The sequence below is a fragment of the Octopus sinensis genome, linkage group LG5 (genome assembly GCF_006345805.1).
Source record: "Octopus sinensis linkage group LG5, ASM634580v1, whole genome shotgun sequence".
Lineage (NCBI taxonomy): Eukaryota > Metazoa > Mollusca > Cephalopoda > Octopoda > Octopodidae > Octopus > Octopus sinensis.
The window spans coordinates 74,960,713-74,984,805 of NC_043001.1; the positions used below are offsets into that span (position 1 = coordinate 74,960,713).

At 36.7% G+C, this 24,093-nt stretch overlaps 1 protein-coding gene across 3 annotated transcripts in view; it reads left to right on the forward strand.

The window, feature by feature from the left end:
• Positions 1-364: 364 nt before the first annotated feature.
• Positions 365-24,093, forward strand: part of LOC115211868 (nuclear pore membrane glycoprotein 210-like) — a 112,992-nt gene continuing 89,263 nt past the window's right edge. For 2 of the 3 annotated variants that reach the window (XR_004999102.1, XM_029780602.2), the window contains exons 1-7: positions 365-598; positions 10,969-11,105; positions 12,385-12,516; positions 12,885-12,975; positions 16,602-16,752; positions 19,512-19,641; positions 22,826-22,954. Coding sequence is in view for 2 of the 3 variants with exons in the window: in XM_029780602.2 (XP_029636462.1) it covers positions 423-598; positions 10,969-11,105; positions 12,385-12,516; positions 12,885-12,975; positions 16,602-16,752; positions 19,512-19,641; positions 22,826-22,954 (946 nt within the window). In the remaining variant the exon portion in view is untranslated. The remainder of the gene's footprint in view (positions 599-10,968; positions 11,106-12,384; positions 12,517-12,884; positions 12,976-16,601; positions 16,753-19,511; positions 19,642-22,825; positions 22,955-24,093) is intronic. The other variant, XM_029780604.2, reaches the window with a different exon arrangement.

Below are 24,093 nucleotides of genomic sequence, written 5' to 3' on the forward strand. Positions count from 1 at the left end.
GAAAGAGAAGCGCAGTTTAAGTTATAGAGCAGTAAAGTAATTAGATAGTATCTAATATATGTATGCATGAGTATATATACAAACATACATACATAAATACATATATATATACATACACACACACGAACACATACGTACATATATATTATCCGAATATATAGACGATTCACGTACACACACACACATATATGATCAAGTGTTTATATCCCATCCTTTTTTCCTATTTTGGAATAAACACAATAATAATATTTGTTGAACTTGTATCACGGTCATGATGTATCTATTCTGAGGTGACGACCTCAAAGTTTTATGTACAACTAAGAACAAGAACTCTTGATTCTCGTGATAGCGTAACTCTCTAACGTCTAAAGTCATTATCAGATAAACAAAAAGACTGGCGGTCAATTTTAACATTTTCAATAATGGCTTTTCTTCTAGTTTTCTTTCTAGCCGTTGTTAATTTAGCATGTGTCAGTGGTGGAAAATTAAATGCACCTAAAGTGTTATTACCGTACAGTCCTACAACAATCTCGAACTTTACTTTAAAGGTAAACTTAACGAAAGAAGAGCAAGCCGAACATAACCACTGCTACACATGGTGCGTATCTTGTCCTAATCTTTGTACTTGTTCATTGTTATTTATTTGTAACCTTTCTACGCATCTATTACTGCATCTTATATACCATATAGTCGCTGCTATAAAGTTTATTTAAGCCATATTATGATTAATTTTATTTGGTTTATTTCATATACATCCGTCTTACAATGTGAACGTTTCCGCTCTAGTTCAAGTGTCGGTTCATATCTCTTACTTTCAATCCATAGTCATTACTTTCAATCCATAGTCATACTTCACAGTATTGACAATCCTTTATGTATCCTATTGTTTTTGTAACAGTTTATACTTCCTTATTCTTTCTCGTCATTCTGTTGTATTTATATACTTTGTTTGTTTTTTCACTTAATTTTCTAACCTTAGATATATATTTTTTATTATTTACAATTATGTCATATTTAACCCCCCCCATCCACGGAAATTGTCCTCGTATATTTTAGGCGCACACTGTAGACTCGAGCAAATTTTGAAATAGTTCTTTGCATAAAAATATCAGAAATAAATCAGTTTTATATAGCTTCCGATACTAGCTTTATACATCAAATTTAAGAAGCTTTCTTTTTTGTTCAATAATTTTAAAATCCTTGGCGGAGTTTTGGGAATATCTGCTCCTTGAAGTTACCTACTTCACGAGAAAGGGAAAGTGAATTTTTTTCGATAAATTTTTACCAACTCAGTTATTCACCAAAAAAAAAAAAAACCTCCCGATTTTTTTTTTTACATTTTAACCCACCCCCTCACCATTTTCCTTTCACCATGAGGTACGGATTTCCAGGGTCTGTTATTCCCAAACTTTGCCAAATCTTGTTCCAGAATTAAAAATAGATGAAAAAAAAGTTCATTTTTCATGGTATTTCATCTTTCATTCAATTATTTTTCTCGTAACTTTTTTTTTTCTGTTATAACGGCTTTTTTGTTAATGAACATTCAAAATTCATTTTAGTGTACGTATAATTTTTTTTTGTGGCAGATGTTTACTATTTCACTCGTCTCTTAAAAACTCGTAGTTTCCAATGATCAGATTCGTTTAAAACACCCAAAGAAAAAAAAAAAAAAAACGGCGGAGGCGAGGCGAAGCACCAGAGTGATGTAGTAAAAATTCACCCCTTTTTCTTCTACTGTTAAAACAAGATCGTGTCAAGTTTTAAATCCCAATTCATTTCGTTTTTGAAGTTTTTTTTTTTGCAAATTTAGATTATGCTCCATAGAATCTAAATTTGCTAAAAAAAACTTAAAAAACAAAAGGAATTGGGATTTAAATGTTATGGGTTTCATAAACATTATGAATGATACATTTTTGAGGTTAGTATGGATATTTGATGAAGCTGGAAGCCTAGTGGTTAGTGTGTTGGGCTCATGATCATAAGGCTGTGGGTTCGAATATTAGACTGGGCAGAATGTTGTGTCCTTGGGTAAGACACAATATTTTGTGTTGTATCACCCAATTGCTGGTGCAACCCTCTCATCCTCAGTGTTCCCCTGGGTCAAGGGTGGGCAGGCTGAGAGAGTGTCTGTCTGCTCATGGCTTCATTGACAATCAGCAAAAGTCATAGCTAAGCTTTTAAAAAGACCTTATATGACTACTAAAAAGCAACATGAAGTGATGATAAAGCTCATCAAAAGAATGGACAAAATGAAACCATTGTTTATTGCTTTCACTCTATATAATACACTAACATATTCAGGAATTTTCACAATTGTACTTATTGTCCAAAAGATCCTATTGAGATACACAAAAATTATATTAATCATTGTCATCATCGTCGTTTAACGTCCGTTTTCCATGCTGGCATGGGTTGGACGGTTTGACTGAGGGCTAGTAAGCCAGAAGGCTGCACCAGGCTCCAATCTGATCTGGCAAAGATTCTACAGCTGGATGCCCTTACTAATGCCAACTTCCGAGAGTGTAGTGGGTGCTTTTTATGTGCCACCAGCACAAGGGCCAGTCAGGCAGTTCTGGCATCGACCACACTTGAATGGTGCTTTTTACGTGCCACAGGCATGGGAGCCAGTCAGGTGGGTCTGGCAATGACCATGCTCAAACGGTGTTTTTTACATGCCACTGACACGGGGCCAGTCAGCCGGCATTGTCACTGACCACACTCGAATGATGCTTTTTATGTGCCACTGGCATAGGACCAGTCGGGTGGCACCGGTTTTGACCATACTTGAATGGTGCTTTTTATGTGCCACCAGCATGGGTGCCAATCAGGTAGTACTGTCATCGGCTATGACAATGACTTCACTTGACTCAACAGGTCTTTGCAAGTGCAGTTTATTGCCCAATGATTGAAAACAAATATTTCCTTTATTGCTTCTTATTGTACATATTAGGTAAAGTATCTTAGGCATGGCTGTGTAATAAGAAGCTTGCTACCCAAGTATTTCTCTTGCAGTTGCCTCACTAGGAAGATTGTATCTGTGGTGCCTCTTTTGGGAATAAAGACAAACTACATCTCATCGAGGTCTTCTCTATCATGGAACAATTGTCTATGACTCCATGACGTTTATAACCTGATCAACTAGTTTGATTCCTGTATAATTGTTTCTCTCTCAGGCATCTCCTTTGCTTTTGTTGCAGTTACAATGGTACTGCTACACTTGTTATTGGATATGACACCTTGTATGACTTGATTAACTGAGTGGTAAATGCATATCCTATCTCACCAGATACTTTGAGCATCTCTCTAACTATCCTTGATGGACTCACAACTTTCTCTTCATGTCCTTGCTTGCTTTATCACACTGCTGTCAATTTGAATTGCTGGTCCCTTTGTCAAATAGCCTCTCTTTATCCCATGCATTCTCCATGTTCATCACCATTTTCATCTTTCATACTCAATGGTGAGTATGCCTTCATCATTCTGAATACATCTTGGTTCTCTCTCATACATTGTCTCACAATCCTGAACATTCCACACCTTACATTGCAGGTCATATGCAAATTTCTTCCTTTCTTCCTCACCTAGCTGCCTTTCTAGCCACTTGGTAAATCCCTACCACTTTGCTTAACTGAGTTTAAGATACATTTCATGTTACTGTAGAATTGGGATTATGATTGCTAAAATCAATAGAAATTCATGTAACTGTCACTGTCGCTCTCAGATTTGGAACTTTGGACTGGGCTTCAAGAGAGACCAGTTGCCTAAGGGAGCTTAACACTTTGCTATTTCATAATTTAATAACAGCAGAAGCTGTGCTCATGACTATGAAACTGGTGAAACTGAAGTTATTAAATTGTACTTGTTTGTGAATAATGACTGGATGTACTATAGTAATTTGTCATTACTCATAACTAGTCAACTGGGTAGAACTTATAAAATAGTAATGAAATATCAATAAACAGAAACAACAAAAAAAAAGGAACATATAAAAGTGGAATAATTTCAAAAGAAATGGATTTATCAACTCCTTAAGAAAAATAATTACCTTTAATAAAAATGAACAAATATTACATTTAAGAAACTAGATTTCAAGTCCTGGTCTTCTATCAATATGTAAACAAGTATTTTTTTATTACTTTAATTACAAAATTAAGATTTCAGAGTGGGTGTGTGGTAAGTAGCTTGCTTACCAATCACATGGTTCCGTGTTTGGTCCCACTGCATGGCACCTTGGGCAAGTGTCTTCTGATATTGCTTCAGGCTAACCAAAGCCTTGTGAGTGGATTTGGTAGATAGAAACTGAAAGAAGCCTGTCATGTGTGTGTGTGTATATATATATATATATATATATATATATATATATATATAATATATATATATATAATGTGTGTGTATTTGTGTTTGGCCTCCCACCATTGTGTGACAACTGATGTTGGTGTGTTTATGTCCCAATAACTTAGCAGTTTGGCAAAGAGACTGATAGGATAAGTACTAGGCTTACAAAGAATGCCCTGGGGTTGATTTGTTCGACTGAAGGCAGTGCTCCAGCATGGTTTCAGTCAAGTGACTGAAACAAATAAAAGAATAGATGTTAAAAAATTCAAGGGACGTAACTCTTTTGACAAATCTCACTGAGGGTGGCCATGTTTCATCTGAAAATTCCAAGAGGAGCTTCTTTTTTAAAATTTTTAAAAAAGTCTTTTTGGCCGAGTACAACTTTGTGGGTTCAGGTTCAGTCCCACTGCATGGCACCTTGCGCCAAATGCAATGTTACTGAATTTGATAGATGGTAACTGTGGAAGCCCATTTTATATATATATATATATATATGTAGAGGAGTTGTTTCTGTGTTTGAATGTAACTATAAGAAAGTAACTTGAGTAAAGCGTTACCAAATAAATACACTATGTGGAAAGTCAATGAAACAGTTGCATCTGTGAGGCATTAAGAAAATACATCAGACGGCTATATTACAACAATTGTCATAATTTATTTGGGTTGCAGTGAGAATAGTCAATTGCATGTAGGAGCCAAAGAAGGCCATTGGACTTACTATCACACAAATGGGTAGAAGAATACCATGATAAAGGAGTGAGAAGTTTGAACAGGTAGGTTCCATCCATAGAGAATAATGGGATTCACTGTGTGAGCTTATTGTAATCCTGAAGTTTACGGCATTAAGTCTGAAATAATATAGCTGTTCAAGTTGAAGTAATGCCATTAGGGGTAGTGTCCTTCCAAAGTCCCACTGAAAATAGCTGTACTCTTATCGAAGACTTCTGCTAACCACTGGCCGACTGACTGGAACAGTTCTTTTCTGGACGGATGACACAGTATTTATAGCTACATGAACAACTCTGATTGGCTGCAGTTGCCAAAGCATAACTGTGCTAATTTGTGACAACAAAATAGCACTTCCTTGACTCACTACATATATATGTGTGTGTGTATCTTTGTGTCTGCCTTTGTCCACCCTCACCACTTGACAACTGGTGTTAGTTTGCAAAACAGACTGATAAAACAAGTGTCAGGCTTAAAAATAAATACTGAGAGGTAATCTGTTCATCTATCAGTTTGAGTAACAAGTAAGCCACGTTTTGAACCATGAAGTATTTGTACCGGATTTTTGCAGAGTTTTGAATTTTTCTTAAACATTTTTTTTTGCAATTGTCTGATAATACAGACAGTCTTGCCCAAATGCATCAATAAATTAACATTGATATTTTTTTCACCATTGTTACAATCATCTGAAATCGAACTGTCAAAGTGTGATATTTGAGTAATTTTGCTATTCAACCTTAGAAAAGGACGTAAAGCAGCTGAAACTGCTTGTGATAACAACAAAACATTTGGTGAGGAAATGACCAGTGAGTGGTCAGCTCAAAAATGGTTTAAACTATTTCGCAGTGGAGACCTGAGCCTAGTGGACGCACATCTGTCATCGATGATGATCAATTAAAGACTGTCATTGAGAAAGATCCATGTAAAACCACTTGACAACTGGCAAAAGAAGTTCAAGTTAGCCAGAAAACTGCCTCAGCCATTTGCATACGATTGGAAAATCAAAAAAGCTTCACAAATGGGTACCACATGATTTGAATGAAAATCAGATATGAAATTTGCTCATCGCTTCTCCGCAACCAGACCGATCCATTTCTCAACTGTATTGTAACTTGCGATGGAAAGTGGATTCTGTACAATAATAAAAAAAACGTTCTTTTCAGTGATTGGATCAAAATGAAGCACCGAAAACCTTCCCTAAACCCGAGAAGAAGGTTATGGTGACTATAAGTTCTTAAGACCCGGTAAAACCATTACTGCAGAAACATATTGCCATAAAATTGCCAAAATGAATGAAAAACTGCTACTCCTCCGTCCCAGACTGGTCAACAGAAGAGGGCCAATCATTCTTCATGACAATGCTTGACCACATGTTTCACTAACAATACTCCAGAAGTTGAGGGAACTTGGCTACGAAGTTCTTCCCCACCCAGACTTTTCTTCTATGGACTACCACTTTTTCAAGCACCTTGATGGTTTCCTGCGAGAGAAGGAGTTCAAAAATCAAACTGATGGTGAAAGTGTGTTCATAGAGTTCATCAGCTCCAGATTTTTATGTTACTGGAATGAACAAACTTGTAACTCGTTGGTAAAAATGTGCTGATTGTATTTGATGAATATAATTTTTGAATTGTTGAAATTTAGTGTGATGAATTTCATGTTTCGAAACGTTGCTACTTTTTACTCAGCCTGATGAAACTCTTCAAGATAGTGTCCCCAGCATGACTGCAGTCTAATGATTGAAACAAGTAAAAGATAAATCATACAAAATAAGAATTTCATTTAAAAATAAATTTAGAAGATATTAAATGATTGAAGGGATGCAACTTTCTTAATATATTTAATAGATGGTGTCTATGGTTTCATTTGAAAGTTCTAAAAAAGAAAGAGTAGGTTATCTTTTACTTGTTTCAGTCATCAGACTAGCCATGCTGGACCACTGCCTTGAGCAAATTTTTAGTCAAATGAATCAACCCTGGTGCTTATTTCTTTGTTAAACCTGGTACTTATTCTATCAGTCTTTTTTGCTGAACTGTGAAGTTATGGGGATGTGAACACACCAATACCAGTTGTCAAGTGGTGGTGAAGGACAGACAGACACACACACAACGGGCTTTCAGTTTCTGCCTACAAAATCAATTCACAAGGCTTTGGTTGGCCCAAGGCTATAGTAGAAGACACTTGCTCAAGGTGCCATGCAGTGGGACTGAACCCAGAACCATGTAGTTGGGAAGCAAGTTTTTTTTTACCACACATCCATGCTTGCACCTATAGTTGTACAAAATTCTTTTGTTAAGGCTGCAAGTTAAAGTACAAAAGTTCTTTAATGGAGAAAAATCAGCTGTATGTTGTGAGTGTAGGCTGGACTGTTAATGAAAGACATGAGTCAGTTTTTTAATATTTTTTTTTATTTTAGAAGAGTAGAGCTGAGATCACAATGACTTGTCTCTTATCTTTCTTAGTTTGACTCAACTGAATTTCTTTATCCTACAATGACTATTAATTTTATTTGAGCTTAACCAAGTGTAAAGAAATGAGCTTTAGCATTTAAACTGGCCATATCCAGTCTAACCATTCTACCAGTTTTATGTTCAAACTAGTCCAGATCTTGCTTCTCACACCTACCTTACAATGTAAAGAATCACATTATGGAAACCTCAAAACTATGGAATGATGCATGAATAATACAAAACAATGTGAATAAATAAGCATCATATTTGACAGAAATCTGAATGCTAAATGGTTGATAGTTGACTAGTTGGTGAAAATGCATGGTCTAGTGGTTATGGTGTTGCATTCATGGCTGTAAGGTCATGATTTCAATTTATGGACTAGGTGGTGCTTTGTGTTCCTACTCAGAATGCTTCATTACATGTTACTCTAGTCCACTCAGCTGTAAGTTCCAGCAATAGCTGGGAAGTTACCCCTGTGACAAACTAGTGTCCTGTTCAATGGAGAGTGTTGTAGTCTCACTCACTTATGCACCAATGAAACAGGCTTAAGCCCTGGCCTTTTGAGTCCTAGGTTCCCTCTGAGCTGCAAAACATATCAGGAAATTGCCTTGTATTTAATTTATGAACATGTCTTAAGATAAGCTGCATATATTTGAATGCTACATGCTAAAATATTTTTGTTTAACCCTTTAGCATTTAAAGCAACTATATCTGGCCAAAATATTGTATCTGTTTTATGTTCAAACAAGCCAGAGCCAACCTCTCATGCTTGCTCTACAATATTATTCTAAAAACAAACAATCACATAATTGAAATCTCAAAGCTACAAGGTAATGCATGACTAATTCATATTAATTTGAATAAGTATTTTATTTGACAGAGAAATCTGAATACCAAAGGGTCAAAGCTCTGTAAATTTCCTTCAGTGGTCAGGAGAAATTAGAATGTTGTATAGGGCATTAATTTTATTGCGCTTATCTTTACAAGTAGAGTAAAAATGATTGAAATCTTGAAATGAAACTTAAAACTATACATTTTATCATTGGGGACCTTTTATCAAGTATAGCAAAGGTGAAAACAGTTCTCATGTTATCACATTATCTTGAAATATAGGTGCAGGCATGGTCATGTGATGAAGAAGTTAGTTTCCCAGCCACGTTCAGTTTCACAGCATGGCACCTTGGACTAGTTGTCTTCAGCTGAAGGTCCTTCCTGTGCAAAACAAATCATTATCAAATTTGATAAATAGAAATTGAAAGAAGCCCATTGTGTTATGGCGATTCAGTTTGGGTACATGATACTAATAAGCCACAAAAATGGTGAAATATTGTTACCCATCACTCTTAAATGGGATTTGGGGTGAGTTGTCTCACCTGGCTGTGACTTTCAGGTGTTTTAACATCTGGCACTTTGAGAGAGTCATCCTCACTGTGCTAAACCACAGCCTGCTAACGAACAAGCAAAGCACATATATAGATCGTTATTGATACAAGGGCAAACAATTCACAAGAAAAATAATTCTGGAAAACTTAATTTGCTAAGATATTAATTGTTATTAATTAGTATTACTTTTTTAAAAAAATGATAATAACAGAATCAGTTATATAGGTGATTGCAGGCCCCAAAAAAGCATTCAATAGCTGAAGGATTAAAATTAATCAAAGGACATACTAAGTATGTCTACCTGCTGGAAATAACAGTCAAAGCTCTTATTTAAATCACCAAAATACACTGATGATAACTACAGAAATCAACCAAAGGCAGATCAGTTTAATAAAATCTCCTAACGTACATTTAAGTATTTGGTCTCACGTGGACCGGTTTCTGCACTGGAAAAAATTGCCTTTGCTTCTTCAGCACGCATTACTATGACGAAGACCCCCCCAACCTATCATTTTGAAGTCAGTGCCACAACAGATTAGTAGTTATCATCAGTGTATTTTGGCTATTTAAATAAGAGTTTTGATTGTTATTCCCAGCAAGTAGACATACTCCTTCGAAATATATATATATATCATCATCATCATCATCGTCGTTTAACGTCCGTTCTCCATGCTAGCATGGGTTGGACGGTTCGACCGGGGTTCTGGGAAGCCAGAAGGCTGCACCAGGCTCCAGTCTAATCTGGCAATGTTTCTACAGCTGGATGCCCTTCCTAACGCCAACCACTCCGTGAGTGTAGCGGGTGCTTTTTACGTGCCACCTGCATATATATGTCCTTCGAAATATATATATATATGTCCTTCGAAATATATATATATAATTATATCTCATTGCTTTAACACTCTCTTTTTCATGCTTACATGCATCTGATAGAATTTATTGAGATAGATTTTTCTGTGGCTGGATGGCCTTTCTGTTGCCAACTTTACCTGTTTACAAGCAGGCTAATATTTCTACATGACCAGATATGTTTGCACAGTTTCAGAAGTGAATGACATTGCTTTTTTTGACAATGACACTATTTACACTACTAGCGTGTGATGTCAAGATAAACACAGACACACTCATACACTTACATATATAAATAAGATATACAATGACCTTCTCTCAATTTCTGTCTGCCTAATCTATTCACAAGGCTTGTGGCTATAGTGGAAGACACTTGCCCAAGATGCCATGCAGTTGGATTGAACTTGAAACCATGTAGTTGAGAAGAAAACTTCTTAATCAAATCATCACATGCATGTCGGTAGTGTAATCACTTCTGTTAACAAATAATCTGCTTGCTTCACACCTTTGAAGATGTGGTATAAGAGATTCCTTACTTAAAAAACAACTGAGTGTTACTGACATGAAGGGTTATAAAACAATGTCTCAATAAAATATTCATCTAACTCATTCTAGCATAGAAAAATGAACTTAGAAATAAACAGATGATTTTAAATGTTTGGGGTGCACTGAAAAATGAAGTGACAGATAAACCCATATACTATATTTTCTGGCATACAAGTTGACATAGTATATAATGTAAATCTATTTATAAATATTCAAACATTGTCACCATCTTTCCAAATCCTGCTACATTTCACATGGAATATTTGATATGAAGTTGTTTTTCTGCATAAGTTAGCTTGCCACTTTTTGGCTGTAAACTTTGGTCTGAAAAATTTGACTTGTACGTCAGGAAATACGGTAACTGTAACCCTTTAGCATTCAAATTAATTTATCAAATGTAATGCTTATTTATCCTTGTTTTAAAAAATTAATCATGTAGTATCTTGTAGCTTCAATATTTTGAAGATGTAATTGTTTATTTTTAGAATGACATTGTAGGGTAGGTGTGAAAGGCTGGATATGGTTGGTTTGAACATAAAACAGGAAGAATACTTGGGCCAGATGTGGCTGGTTTAAATGCTAAAGAGTTAATGTGATGCTTGGCTTTTGTCTGTTATCCTGTTTCTCATGCACTAGAAATTAACATTATTACATGTTATGTGTTCTACATTCAAAGGAGATCTACCCACCCTGAAGTGGTTGCTGTGACCCCTATGAATTTGCTGGAGGAAGATTGTTCGTTGCATGCTGTGGTTTCAACTGTATCAAGAACTGACCACAAAATGACTTCAATCATATTTGCTGAAGATAAGAGTGAGTCATTATTTTATATTTTGTTTCAAAATGGTTTATTATTGATTGATTGCTGCGAGATGGGCATGATGTGGGTGATGAGAGGATGGAAGACAGGTGAGTTTGGTTAGGTCTGAGTGGAGGCGGCATGAAATAATCCAGCTCTAAGGGACAGAGGCCATTGTAGTAGCAGTAATAGAGGCAGTGAGGTGACAGCAGGTCTGAGGGCAAGATATTGGAGTATCATATTTAATGTGTGATTAAATTGAAGGGAACTTGTGTGAGAGCATGATTGAGATAGAAAAAAATGGATTTTCACTGATAGAACTAAAGCGGCGATGTGGCACAAACGTTAGCACGCCGGGTGAAATGCGTTGTGGTATTTCGTCTGCCGCTGCATTCTGAGTTCAAATTCCGCCGAGGTCGACTTTGCCTTTCATCCTTTCGGGGTCGATAAATTAAGTACCAGTTACGCACTGAAGTCGATGTAACGGCAGACGAAATACGGCTACGCATTTCACCCGGCGTGCTAACGTTTTTGCCAGCTCGCCGCCTTTTTGGAAACATGTTACTGTTTCACTATCATGGGCCATGTTGTTGACATTATCAACTATTGATGTATCACTTCCAACATCTTAAATGTGATAACAGTTTACAATCGCTTCTCTGACACTTGGAGTCCTCTCCTTTCTCAGGTTGAAACACTGTGATGTCTCAAAATTCCCTTATCTCAATGAATTGTGTGTTGTGAACACATTGTCTGAATGATATTCTCTACAGACAAAATACAATAGTAATTTGCATTTGAATCTGCCAGAAACTGACCCAAGTTGAAAATCTTCAATCAGTTTTGTGTTAATTTGTTTCACCAATTTTAAAAAGCAATGTATTTTATTAACTTCTTCATTAATTTCAGAATTAATTGAAAAAAAAAAGTGGTAATATTTCAATTGAAATATGATAACAAAAGGGTTAAAGTGATTTAAATTAAAACCTTCCATCAAGTTTCATGTCATTTTGTGTTGCAAATACTAGCTTCATAGTATCAGTTATTTTACTAAATTCTTCATAGTTTTTATAATTAATCAAAAGAAAGGCAATGTATTTCAACAGAAATATTGTGAAACTAAGTTGAATGCCTCATAGTGAATTATTCTTTTTCTTCTTAATTCTCTTAGAGCCTGGTTAGAAAGAAGTCATTTTAAATTCTTGAAATTGCATGTCCAATTTTGTATCCAAATTTATTTATTTTATTTTTTTCTAAATCTAATTTGTAAAAAAAAACCAATTTATTTTTCAGTATCAAATGAGGTGTTTCACTGCTATGTTATTGTTGACCTGATATCACGTTTCTCAATCTCCACTACAACTCGACTAATATCTCTTGATGACACTCCTGAAATACTTGCAGTTCATGCTTATGATAATGAAGGTAACCTTATACTATTAGGCTTACTATAATTTCATCAGTTTTCTTCTACATTTTCATTTTGTTGCTGATATAGTAATGTGACACTCTGTCACTTTGTTTTTCTTGTGTACCATGCATGTGATATGGATTTAATATATGAATTAAACAGCTCTTGTTTACTTTAAAACAGAATATCTATTGACATACTTGAGTGATACACAACTTCATAGTATGTCAACAGTCTATTTAATTTGTTAATTATTACTTTTCCTTAACGATACTTGCAGCTTTGATTAAAAGATTTTTGCAAATTTATATATTTGTGTTTGTATATAAATATTTCTTTTGTATAGCTTTTGAATGAATTCTTTAATTTTTATCTTTTTCAGAAAATGTCTTCACTACTCTGAGTGGTATGGAATTCCACTGGAAATTTTTGCCAAATGGAGACAAAAAATTTTTTGAAGAACAAAATCTTAAGTAAGGTTGTTTCTTTTCTTTTTTTTTTTTTTTTTTTTTTTTACACTTACTCACCTATACATGAATGTTAGGCATGTATACACTTGCAAAATTTGTAGTCATATACTGGAAACCAACATCTTAGGCAGTATGTATGTTACAAGATGAAGATATAATCCTGTATAGATGTACAAATGTAAAATTGATGGTGATATCTATCATATATATATTAGTAGTTGATAGCTTCTGCTACCTAGGCGACCAAATCTGTAGTAGGGGTGGATGCTCTGAGAATGTAGCTGCTAGAATAAGAATAGCCTGGGCAAAGTTCAGAGAGATCCTACCTCTGCTGGCAACTAAAAGCCTCTCGCTCAGTGAAGGGTTGACTGTATGATGCATGTGTGTGAACTGCCATGCTACACGGCAGTGAAACATGGGCCATGACTGCTGAGGATATACGTAGGCTTGAAAGAAATGAAGCTAGTATGATTTGCTGGATATGTAATGTCACTGTGCATACATGACAGAGTATAAGTGCCCTGAGAGAAAAGTTGGACATAAGTATCAAATGTGGAGTGCAAGAGAGACGACTGTGCTGGTATGGTCATGTGTTACACATGGATGAGGACAGCTGTATGAGAAAGTGCCACACTAACAGTGGAAGGAACCTGTGGAAGAGGTAGACCCAGGAAGACATGGAATGAGGAGGTGAAGCATGACCATCGAACGTTGGGCCTCACAGAGGTAATGACAGGAGACTGAGACCTTTGGCGATATGCTGTGATTGAGGGGACCCAGCAAATAAAGTGAGATCACAGCTGTGGCGGATGTCAGTGTTGCATGATCGGCCCATTTAAAAGTACCCTTGGAGCCTGGTGCAGCCCACTGGCTTGCCAGACCTCAGTCAAACCGTCCAACCTATGCTAGCATGGTAAGCGGACATGAAATGATGATGATGGCGGTGTATATATATATATATATATACATATATATATATACACGAGGGGTGCTGGAGAGTTCCTGGCTTTGGATAAAAGAAAATACAGGAGGATCAGTTAATTATGATTTTATTCAACATATTCCCCTCTCATATTCACACACTTATTATAGTGGTCCTTCAGTTTTTCAAAGCCCTGTAAAAGAACTTGTAAAGTTGGGCTTCCAGCTACACCTTTCATGATGCTCTTAAAGTCAGGAACTTTTCAGCACCTCTTTGTATGTACATACATATGTATGTATGCATGGCTGCATGTATGATTCTTTAGGGTTAATGAAAGAAGAGTAAGATCAGTTCCCGTGACATTATTGCAGGACGTCCAAGACTGGTGGAGTTGAGGAAGGAGGCATAAACCACAGTCTTGTGAGTTGTAGCAGAAAGCAGAACATGAAATTATTGAGTTATCTTCTTCAGACTGTAGACTTGGCATGAATATTTAATAGAAAGTGGACTCTGTTAATGATACTCAATGGCCAGGTGGTTGTGTTAACTCTTTTGAGATGCCAACTTGCCTGTGATTGCTTTGGAATTATGTTACAAACTTCCCTGTTTTAAAGTCATCTAAATTAAAACTTCTTGTCAAAATTACATTTTAATTTATGTTTCAGACACCAGCTTTAATAATATCAAAGTCATTTTACTAAATTCCTCATTATTTTCAAAATTAATTGCAACCAATGCAGTGTATTTCAATAGAAATAATAATCATCACCATCATCCTTTAATATCCATTTTCCATGCTGGCACGGGCTGAACGCTGGACTGCTGCACCAGGTTCCAGTCTGATTAGGTTTGGTTTTGGTGACTTGCTGCCCTTCTCAATGCTGACCACTTTACAGTGTGTGCTGGGTGCTTTTAATGTGACACCAACATGAGTGCTTTTTATGTGGCATAAGCACAAGGCTCTTGTAGGCCAATTCCCGTCACCGGGGAATGTGGTTTAACACTTCTGCTGTGGAGGACAGGTCTTCTTGAGTACAACAAAAGGGTAAAACTAAGCAGTAAGTTATATTTGCCATTAATGGTTTTCTGTACAGGCATAGCTGTTTGGTAAGAAGATTACTTCTCAACCTCATGTTTTCAGGTTCAGTCCCATTGCATGGCACATTGGGCACGTGTATTTTACTTTAACCTGAAGCTGGCCAAAGCCTTGTGAGTAGATTTGGTAAATGGAAACTGTAAGAAGTCAGTTATTTATATATATATGTGCTTGAGTCTGTGCATGCATTTGTGTGAGGCTCCTTGTGTTGACATAACATGATTGTCATAAATAAATGTTATTCAATGTGCTGCAGAAACATGTTTGGTCATGGATAAATATTACTTAGCTTGGAAATAAGCAAGGGTGGGCAACAAGAAAAGCATCCTGCTGCCTCAATAAAACTCGGTCTGACCCATGCAAGCATTGGAAAGTGGACGTTAAAGTGATTATTATTATTATTATCATTGTTCTGTTCTGTGTCATTTGTGATCACTAAGAATCTTCGATCTAGTCTAATAATTTTTCTTTTGTTTACTATAAAATATATATATATATATATTATATATATATATATATATATATATATATCCAAACTGACACAGTCATTTTCCTGACTCTTGTATTCAGCTATAAACACAAACCTGTTTCACTCTATATATAGATATTCAAATTTGTACACTTATTTATTCAATGACAAAATGAGTACAAACCATTAAAAGTAAAAGGAATACAATGAATTTGCAGCTCTATGTGTTCTGGATCCCACTCAAAATTGCTGGCCTTCTGCCAGAATTGGAAACAGTTTTATTTGTTCCACCAAATGATTTTCCAAAAGATAATTTATCTAATCTACAATACTGTTTCTTCTGTTGTGAAAAAACAAAAATAGAATAAATTAGCTTTAGGAAGACATTCATTGACCTTTTATAAGCCTTTTATTCTTCTGTTAAAACAATATTCCTTAATATTTAAAGTTTATTTATTTTAGATGTAGTTTTTCTTTAGTCATTATTAAGCTGGTGTTTGTAACAAATTTACAAGATTTTGACTGAAGAAGGTTATAATTTAGACCACTTTGAAATGGGATGTTTTTGTCATAGAACCATGGGTGTGCTTTGACACGTTGGTATCAAAAGTGTTCATAGCTGTTACTATCACCATTTAAAGTCCATTTTCCATGCTAGCATGAGTTAGATATTTCAACCAATTCTGATGAACCCGAGGTTTGTCCAAGCTCCACTATTTCCTTTGGCATAGTTTCCATTGGTTGGCCTGTTCAACAGGATGTGGTGGGTTCGAGGACTGTAGTGTGTGCCAGTGTCTACTTTGTTATGCTTTCAACAGGTGGATGCCTTCCTTATGCCAATCACTTTTCAGAATGTACTTGGTGCTTTTTACATGGTATTGGCACAAGTGATGCACCAAGTAACTCACAAGATGAGCCCTCAATTGATGTAGATAGTATTATTGAGGGAGGTGGCTTTGTGCCAGATGATGGTAGGCTAAAGTACAACAGAGGGACAGGTCTTAATGGGGATAGCAATTAATGTTCACGAACAAAAAAAAAAAATAGATTAATGAAATTTTCCTGCATTATTTTGTTTTTTATTTATAAAAATACATGATTATGTCTAAAGAAATATTTTTTATATTGCAATTTTAAACTAGATTCTTAAAGTTTGAAGATTCTAAATACCAGACCCCACCTCACATATCGCCATTAGAACGAGCTGGAAAAACTGGTGACATTGTCTTAGTGGAGTCTGTTAAAACTGGCAGTTCTACAGTTGAAGCAACCCTCTTTGACCCAATATATAAAGTAAGTTGTATTTTTGTTTAGTCTTTCCTCTTACAGTTTGTATTGTTTGTCTTTACTAACTCTTTGATTGATGTGAATGAGATTCGTAAAGAAAACTAGTTATAGTTATTCATCATCATCATTATCATCGTTTAATGTCCGTTTTCTGTGCTAGCCACGGGTTGGACGGTTTGACCGGGGTCTAGGAAGCCAGATGGCTGCACTAGGCTCCAGTCTGATCTGGCAGTGTTTCTATAGCTGGATGCCCTTCCTAACGCCAACCACTCTGTGAGTGTAGTGGGTGCTTTTTATGTGCCTCCAGCACAGGTGCCAGGGGAGGCTGGCAGCGGCCATGATCGGTTGGTGCTTTTTACGTGCCACCGGCACAGGTATCACAACTGCTATTGGATTTGAAAAATAATTTTTTTGTCACATTTCTGGTCATAGGTGTGACTCTGTAGTTAAACTTCCCAACCACATGGTTCCAGGTTCAGCACCACTGCGTGGCACCTTGGGCATGTGTCTTCTGCTATGGCTCCAGATCAACCAAAGCCTTATTATATATATTGTTCTTTATGCAGTTTATGTATGTATTGTGTATTGTTTGTGTGTTGGAGTTTCTTTCAATAGTACTTATGTTGTGGACAAAGGAAAGACATGAATAGAGAAGGAATTCTTGAGGGCTGATGTTCTGGAAAGGAGGGATTGAATTTAGTGATCACTGTGGTACCTGCTTGGTTGGATAAGAGGAGGAAAAATAAGACAGGAATGTCTTAGTGGAAGTGGTATGATTACAGCCGGCTCAAAGGAACAGAGGTCATTATATTAGCTGTAGAAAAATGTAGAGATGAGACAGCATACCTGTGGATCAGAGACTAGAGTGTGTTGGTAGGTGACTTTATACCAATCAGGCAGGTGACTTATTTCTTGACACCATCTTGGATGTTTGTGTATGCAGCGGCAGAAATATTCTAGATGTGAAAACAATACTCTATTGTTGGAGAGTAGGGGCTCCCCTGAGCTTCCTATAATTGTTGGTGGTTGAAGTATTATTATTTGTAAGATGGTGAGCTGGCAGAATTGTTAGTATGCCAGGCAAAATGCTTAGCAGCAGAATCATTAATGCATTGGACAAAATGCTTTGTGACATTTCTTCTGTCTCTTTAGGGGTCAAAGTAATCAGCTTGACCCTCTCTTCCAAATTGTTGTCCTTATGCCAGAATTAGAATATTATTTGTATTTGTTTTATTTGACTAGTTTTTTGATTAATACTGTTTTTTAACTACCCTGAAACCATCCCATGTTCTATGATAAAAAATTCATGTTTGAGAACAATGGTTCCTAACCTATGGTCTGTGGACTCCTGGTGGTCCGCAAAGGTAATATTGGGAATCTGTGAACATGTTAAGCTGACAGACCTTTCAATATCTTGGGGTCCTTGATAGCGAAAAGGTTGGGAACCACTGTTTTAGAATGATCTAAACTAAAATCTTTAATATTTTTTATTAATCTATGTTCCAAACATTGGCTTGTTAATGTCAAAAATTATTTTACTAAATTCTTTGTTGCTTTCAAAATTAAATGGAAGCAAAGTGTTTCAACAAAAATATGGTAAAAAAATGTTAATAAGGATGTTATTATTTTACTAAATTCTTTATTTTCAAAATTAATTGAAATAGAGACAGTGTGTTTCAGTAGAAATATGATAACAAAAGAATTACAATTTGTATGTGTTATTAAAAGAAATGCCAAAGGGATTGACTAATTTTCTCAATTTGTGGAAGTAATGTTTGAGTTTATCAGGCTATGAGTTGCTGGTAGTAAATGATGTAATGAAGAAAAAACACCTAATCTTTTTTCTCTAAAATTCTTTACTATATTTATGTTCTTGACAAGAGATTTTGCTATTTATTAACTTATGTACCCAGCCTCATTTTAAAGTAGTTCTTTGGGTAGAGGTAGGGTAAAATTAGCTGCTATATAACTAGAACATGTGGTTATCCTCTTCCTTCCCTCCTCTTCATTATCATCATTTTAACATTTACTTTTCTATGCTTGCGTGGGTCAATTGAAATCCATTGAAGCAGTCCTTGTAAGACCAGAGGCCCTTCCTGTTACCAACCCTTACCTGTTTCCAAGCAAGGTGATATTTCCCCATGACTGGACATGTTTTCACAGAAGGCTAGAAATGAAGTACCTTTCTTGAATGGTAACACTAGTTTATAACTATCTCATGATGTCAAGACAAGAAGACACTAACACACACACACACACACACACCACAGAATTCTTTCAGTTTCCATTTAACCAATCAACTCACAGGGTATGATCAAATTGGGACTATAATCATTTCTACTCTAGGCACAAGGCCCGGAATTTTGGGTGTGGGGAGGACAGTCAATTAGATCGACCCCAGTACACAACTGGTACTTAATTTATTGACCCCGAAAGGATGAAAGGTAAAGTTGACCTCGGCGGAATTTGAACTCAGAATGTAAAGATGGACGAAATACCGCTAATGTTTCTGCCAGCTTGCCGTCTTCAAATTTGGGCTATGATAGAAGAGATTTGCTCATGTTGCTATGCAGTAGGACTGAACCTGAAACCACATGGTTGAGAAGGAAATTCATTAACCACACAGCCATGTATGCACCATATTATTTTATGAATTTATTTTTGCCTTTTGTCTTATTCTTTTACTATATATTTTAATTTCAATATCACTGTTTTCCATAGTATTACATATGTACCATTTGAAATTCTTTGTAAATCTTTTCCAGAATGTTCCCCCTGCCACGGTGAGTTTGACGGTGATTGCCAACTTGATGATTAACCCTCCTAGTGTACACGTGTTGGTTCATGGCAAAGTCTTTTATAAACTGGAACAAATCAGGCAGAATGTCATTACTCGTAAGTAACTTTTTATCCCACTTCCCATTCACTACATTCACTCTTCAGTCCTACCTCCTCTCTCCCATACTCTCTGAAACACTCACCTACCTTGTAACATGGGAGGCCACCCTGATACCTTATCACCATTATATATATATATATATATATATATATATTCTGAGACCCCCTTCAGTCATGACTGACCATCGGATAGCACCTAGAAAGTTACCCTTCCAGGCACAAGTCCGGGCAAGGTTGTTTATGGAAGACCAGCAGTTGCCCATGCATACTGGCCTCCCCTCTCCACGCCACCAGTGTTATCCAAGGGAAAGGCAACGGCCGGTACAGCTTGGCACCTGTGACGTCGCAACTCATTTTTACAGCTGAGTGAACTGGAGCAACATGAAATAAAGTGTCTTGCTCAAGAACACAACACGCAGCCCAGTCCGGGATTCGAGCTCATAAGCTCGACGCTCTAACCACTGAGCCGTGCGCCTTCATAACCTATACATACATATATATATATATATATATATATATATATATGTATATTTATATATATATATGTATGTATATATGTATGTATATATATATATATATATGTATGTATATATGTATGTATGTATAGATTATGAGAGGTAATGGTGTCAATAAGACCCAAAGGTGTCAGGTAATGCTGAGTAAGTGCTATGTATATGTATATTTTGTCACTTTCCTGCTCTACCTGACCATTTCCATCCTTCTAAAATGTGAGTAGCCGTGTTGCCTCTTTACACCAAAGAACCTGTTCTGTGGCCCCTTCTCTTATATTTTTGCTTCACATCTTCAGGCATAAAGCTGTCCCTTGGAGTTGGTAGTCTTGCAAGCTCTATGGCGACTTCACTGTTGCTGGTGGCCTGCTAAATGCACTCATTACTTGTTGTGAAGTGGTTGGTGTTAGGAGGGGCATCAATTTGTAGAAACTGTGCAGATACTGAAGTACAATGTAGTCCTTAGATTTATTGGATAAAAGATCCAGCCCATGATAGCTAGCCATAGAACATGGACATTAAATGATGATGGTGGTAATAACTACTTTCTTTTGCACAATTTTGCTCTGTTTTGCTCTATGTTTAATGTTAGCGTGGTACTCTCTGGAAGTCATCATCATTTAACATCTGCTCTCCATGCTGGCATGGGTTAGACATGGAGCTGATGAGCCGGAGAGCTGCACTAGGTTCCAGTCTGATTTGGCATGGTTTCTACAGTTGGATGCCCTTCCTAACGCCAACCACCCCAGGAGTGTAATGGGTGCTTTTACATACCATTGACATGGGTGTCATCTATATGACACTGGCAACAATCATGACTATGATTTGTGGATGGATGCCATTTACATGGCATTAGTAGTGACCCACACATTTCATGGGTGCCATTTGCATGGCACCAGCAATGACTACAACCAACGACCATGATTCCTGAGGTGCCAATTTACATGGCACCATTGATGGCCATGACTATGATGTACAGGTGTCATTTACATGGCACCGGCCACGATGATTCACAGGTGCCATTTACAATGGTACCATCAACGACCATAACTACGATGCATGGGTGTCATTAACTTGGCACCAGCAGCGAACAACCATGACACTGATGCATGGGTGTCATTGGCATTTAGGACTGTCAGCTTATCCTATTTCTGATAGGTTTCTCATAATGTATGATAATTCATGGACAGAGGAAGAAGACATCCATTCTATATCAGTGTATAGTGTGTGTGTGTGTGTGTGTGTGTGTGTATGGCCTCACTGACATAGCTGTGTGGTTGAGAAGTTCACTTTCTAACCACATGGTTTCAAGTTCAGTTCTGCTGCATAACATATTAACATATTGAGCAAATGTTTTCTACTATAGTCCTGGACCAACCAAAGCCTTTTGAGTGAATTTGGTACATGGAAACTGAAAGATGCTGGTCCTCTGTGTGTGTCCCCCGGTTCCGTCCATACTACCAAGTATAGTGGTTGATTAACCACTATACTGGAAGCTGACTGGATAATGATTATGTGGAGCTCTAACTCATATACAGTAGTAGTTGTAAATCTAACTGGACACTCACTTTGTGTGTGTGTATACGTGTATGTGCACATGTATATCTATGCATGTATAAGTGTGTATATGTGTGTGTATGTATAAGTGATGTGTATATAGCTTTTATTTTTATCTTTTATTTGTTTCAGTCATTTGACTGCAACCATGCTGGGGCACTGCCTTGAAGGGTTTTTAGTTGAACAAATTGACCCCAGGACTTATATCTTTTAAAGCCTGGTACTTATTCTATCGTTCTCTTTGGTCAAACTGCTAGGTTACAGGGATGCAAACACACCAACACTGGTTGTCAATCAGTGGTGGGGGACAAACAAACGCAAAGGCACATGCAGAGATATATCTTTTGATCTTTTACTTGTTTCAGTGATTAGACTGCAGCCATGCTGGGGCACTGCCTTGAGTCTTTAGTTGAATGAATCAACTTCAGGACTTATTTTTTTAAGTTTGATACTTATCCTATTGGTCTCTTTTGCTGAACTGTTAAGTTATGGAGATGTAAACACACCAACACCAGTTGTCAAGCAGTGGTGGTTGGACAAATACAGATACAAAATCACACACACACACGATGGGCTTCTTTCAGTTTCTGCCTACCAAATCCACTCAAAAGGCTTTGGTCAGCCTGAATTTATAGCAGAAGATGCTTGCTGAATGTATCAGGCTTTAGAACTGAACCCAGAACCATGTGGTTTGAGAAGCCAACCATGCCTGTGATTATATATATGTATATATAACTGAAAGAAGCCTGTTGTATATATATATATATATGTATACAACAGGCTTCTTTCAGTTTCTGTCTACCAAATTCACTCACAAGGTGTTGGTTGGCTTCTGTCAACCAAATCCACTCATAAAAAAGACACTTGCCCAAGGTGCCATGCAGTAGGACTGAACCCAGAACTATGTAGTTGGGAAGCTTCTTACCACACAGCCATATCTGTTTGTGTGTGTGTCTATGTATGTATGTCTATATGTACTTTATTAATGTCATAATATGACATTAATAAAAAAAAAATAGCTTTTAGTGCTGCTTGATAAATTATATTTTTCCACTTGACATTCCTTTAATTTTTGGCATTCCAATGCAACATTGTATTTCTGTTTTCTACTTCAGGAATTTATTTGCCTTCTCCACAATATTACATGGAAGTTGTCAAACCAGACATCTGTTCATTTAATCCGGAAACCTCAGAAGCTGAAGCAATTAGTTTTGGTTCCACTGAAATTGTTTTACGAGACCGAAGTATCCTTTCATATATTTATTTCATATACGAGAATGGGCTGAAAAGTTAATAGGCTGACAATGAAGGAGTGATGCTAAAGCTGTGGAATCAGTCATACATTAATTTCAACCCTTCTTATTAGTAACTCATTGTTTCTTTCCAGATAAGCTAACATCTGACTGTTCAGAAAGACTTAAAAATTAGTAGTGACTTTTCTTGAAAATGGAAAAAATTTAGCATCATGATGTTAACAAGTACCTGCTGAAAATAGGTTTAGTCCCCAACAACATTCATGCTGACATGGTTGTTACATTAGGGGATGATACTTGTATATATCTACCATTATTTAACATCTGTTTTCCATGCGGGTATGGGTTGGATCACTGGTGTGGGTTATACTTATAGGAGGGACGGTGGAAAAATTCCTGCTTTAAGAGTGTTGTGAAAGGCCTGGTTGGAGGCCCAACCTTCTGAATACTTTTACAGGGCTTAGAAAACCAGAAGGACCGCTGCAATGAGTGTATGAATCTAATAGGGGAATCATCATCATCATCATCATAGTTTGACGTCTGCCATCCATGCTGGCATGGGTGGGACCTCATGTTGGATAAAATCATAATTAACTGATCCTCCTGTATTTTCTTTTACCTGAAGCCACGAACTTTTCAGCTCCCTGCTCTATATAATATGGAATAACCATATATCTCTTCATGTTTGAGAAAATTTGGCAAATCTCCTACTTTCTGGTGGTTCCATTGTTAACTACATAACTATTTTATATAGTTTGTTACTGCTCCCTCTTTCTTTCTAATTTTTCCAGGCCTGTCTTTTAGCTTTTATGGCTCTGTCTGCAGTACTATTCCACCACAAAGTTACTTTCTCTCTGACTGAGACATCCCAGCCATAGATCTGGTCTGCATTCTTCAACAGTTGTCCTGTAAGGACTCCCAATTGTCTTCTATTATAAATCTCAGTACAAAAGGTGGGAAACTCAGTTTGACTCCTTTTTATTGTATTATCCACTTTAGTTTCTTGATGTGTGTTATAGACACATCATTGTCTTTTAAAGTCTATGTTCCATTCTGGTATAGGATGAACAATTTGACAGGATCCAGTGGTTCTGAAGACACCATCATGCACCAATGTCTGCTGCAAATTA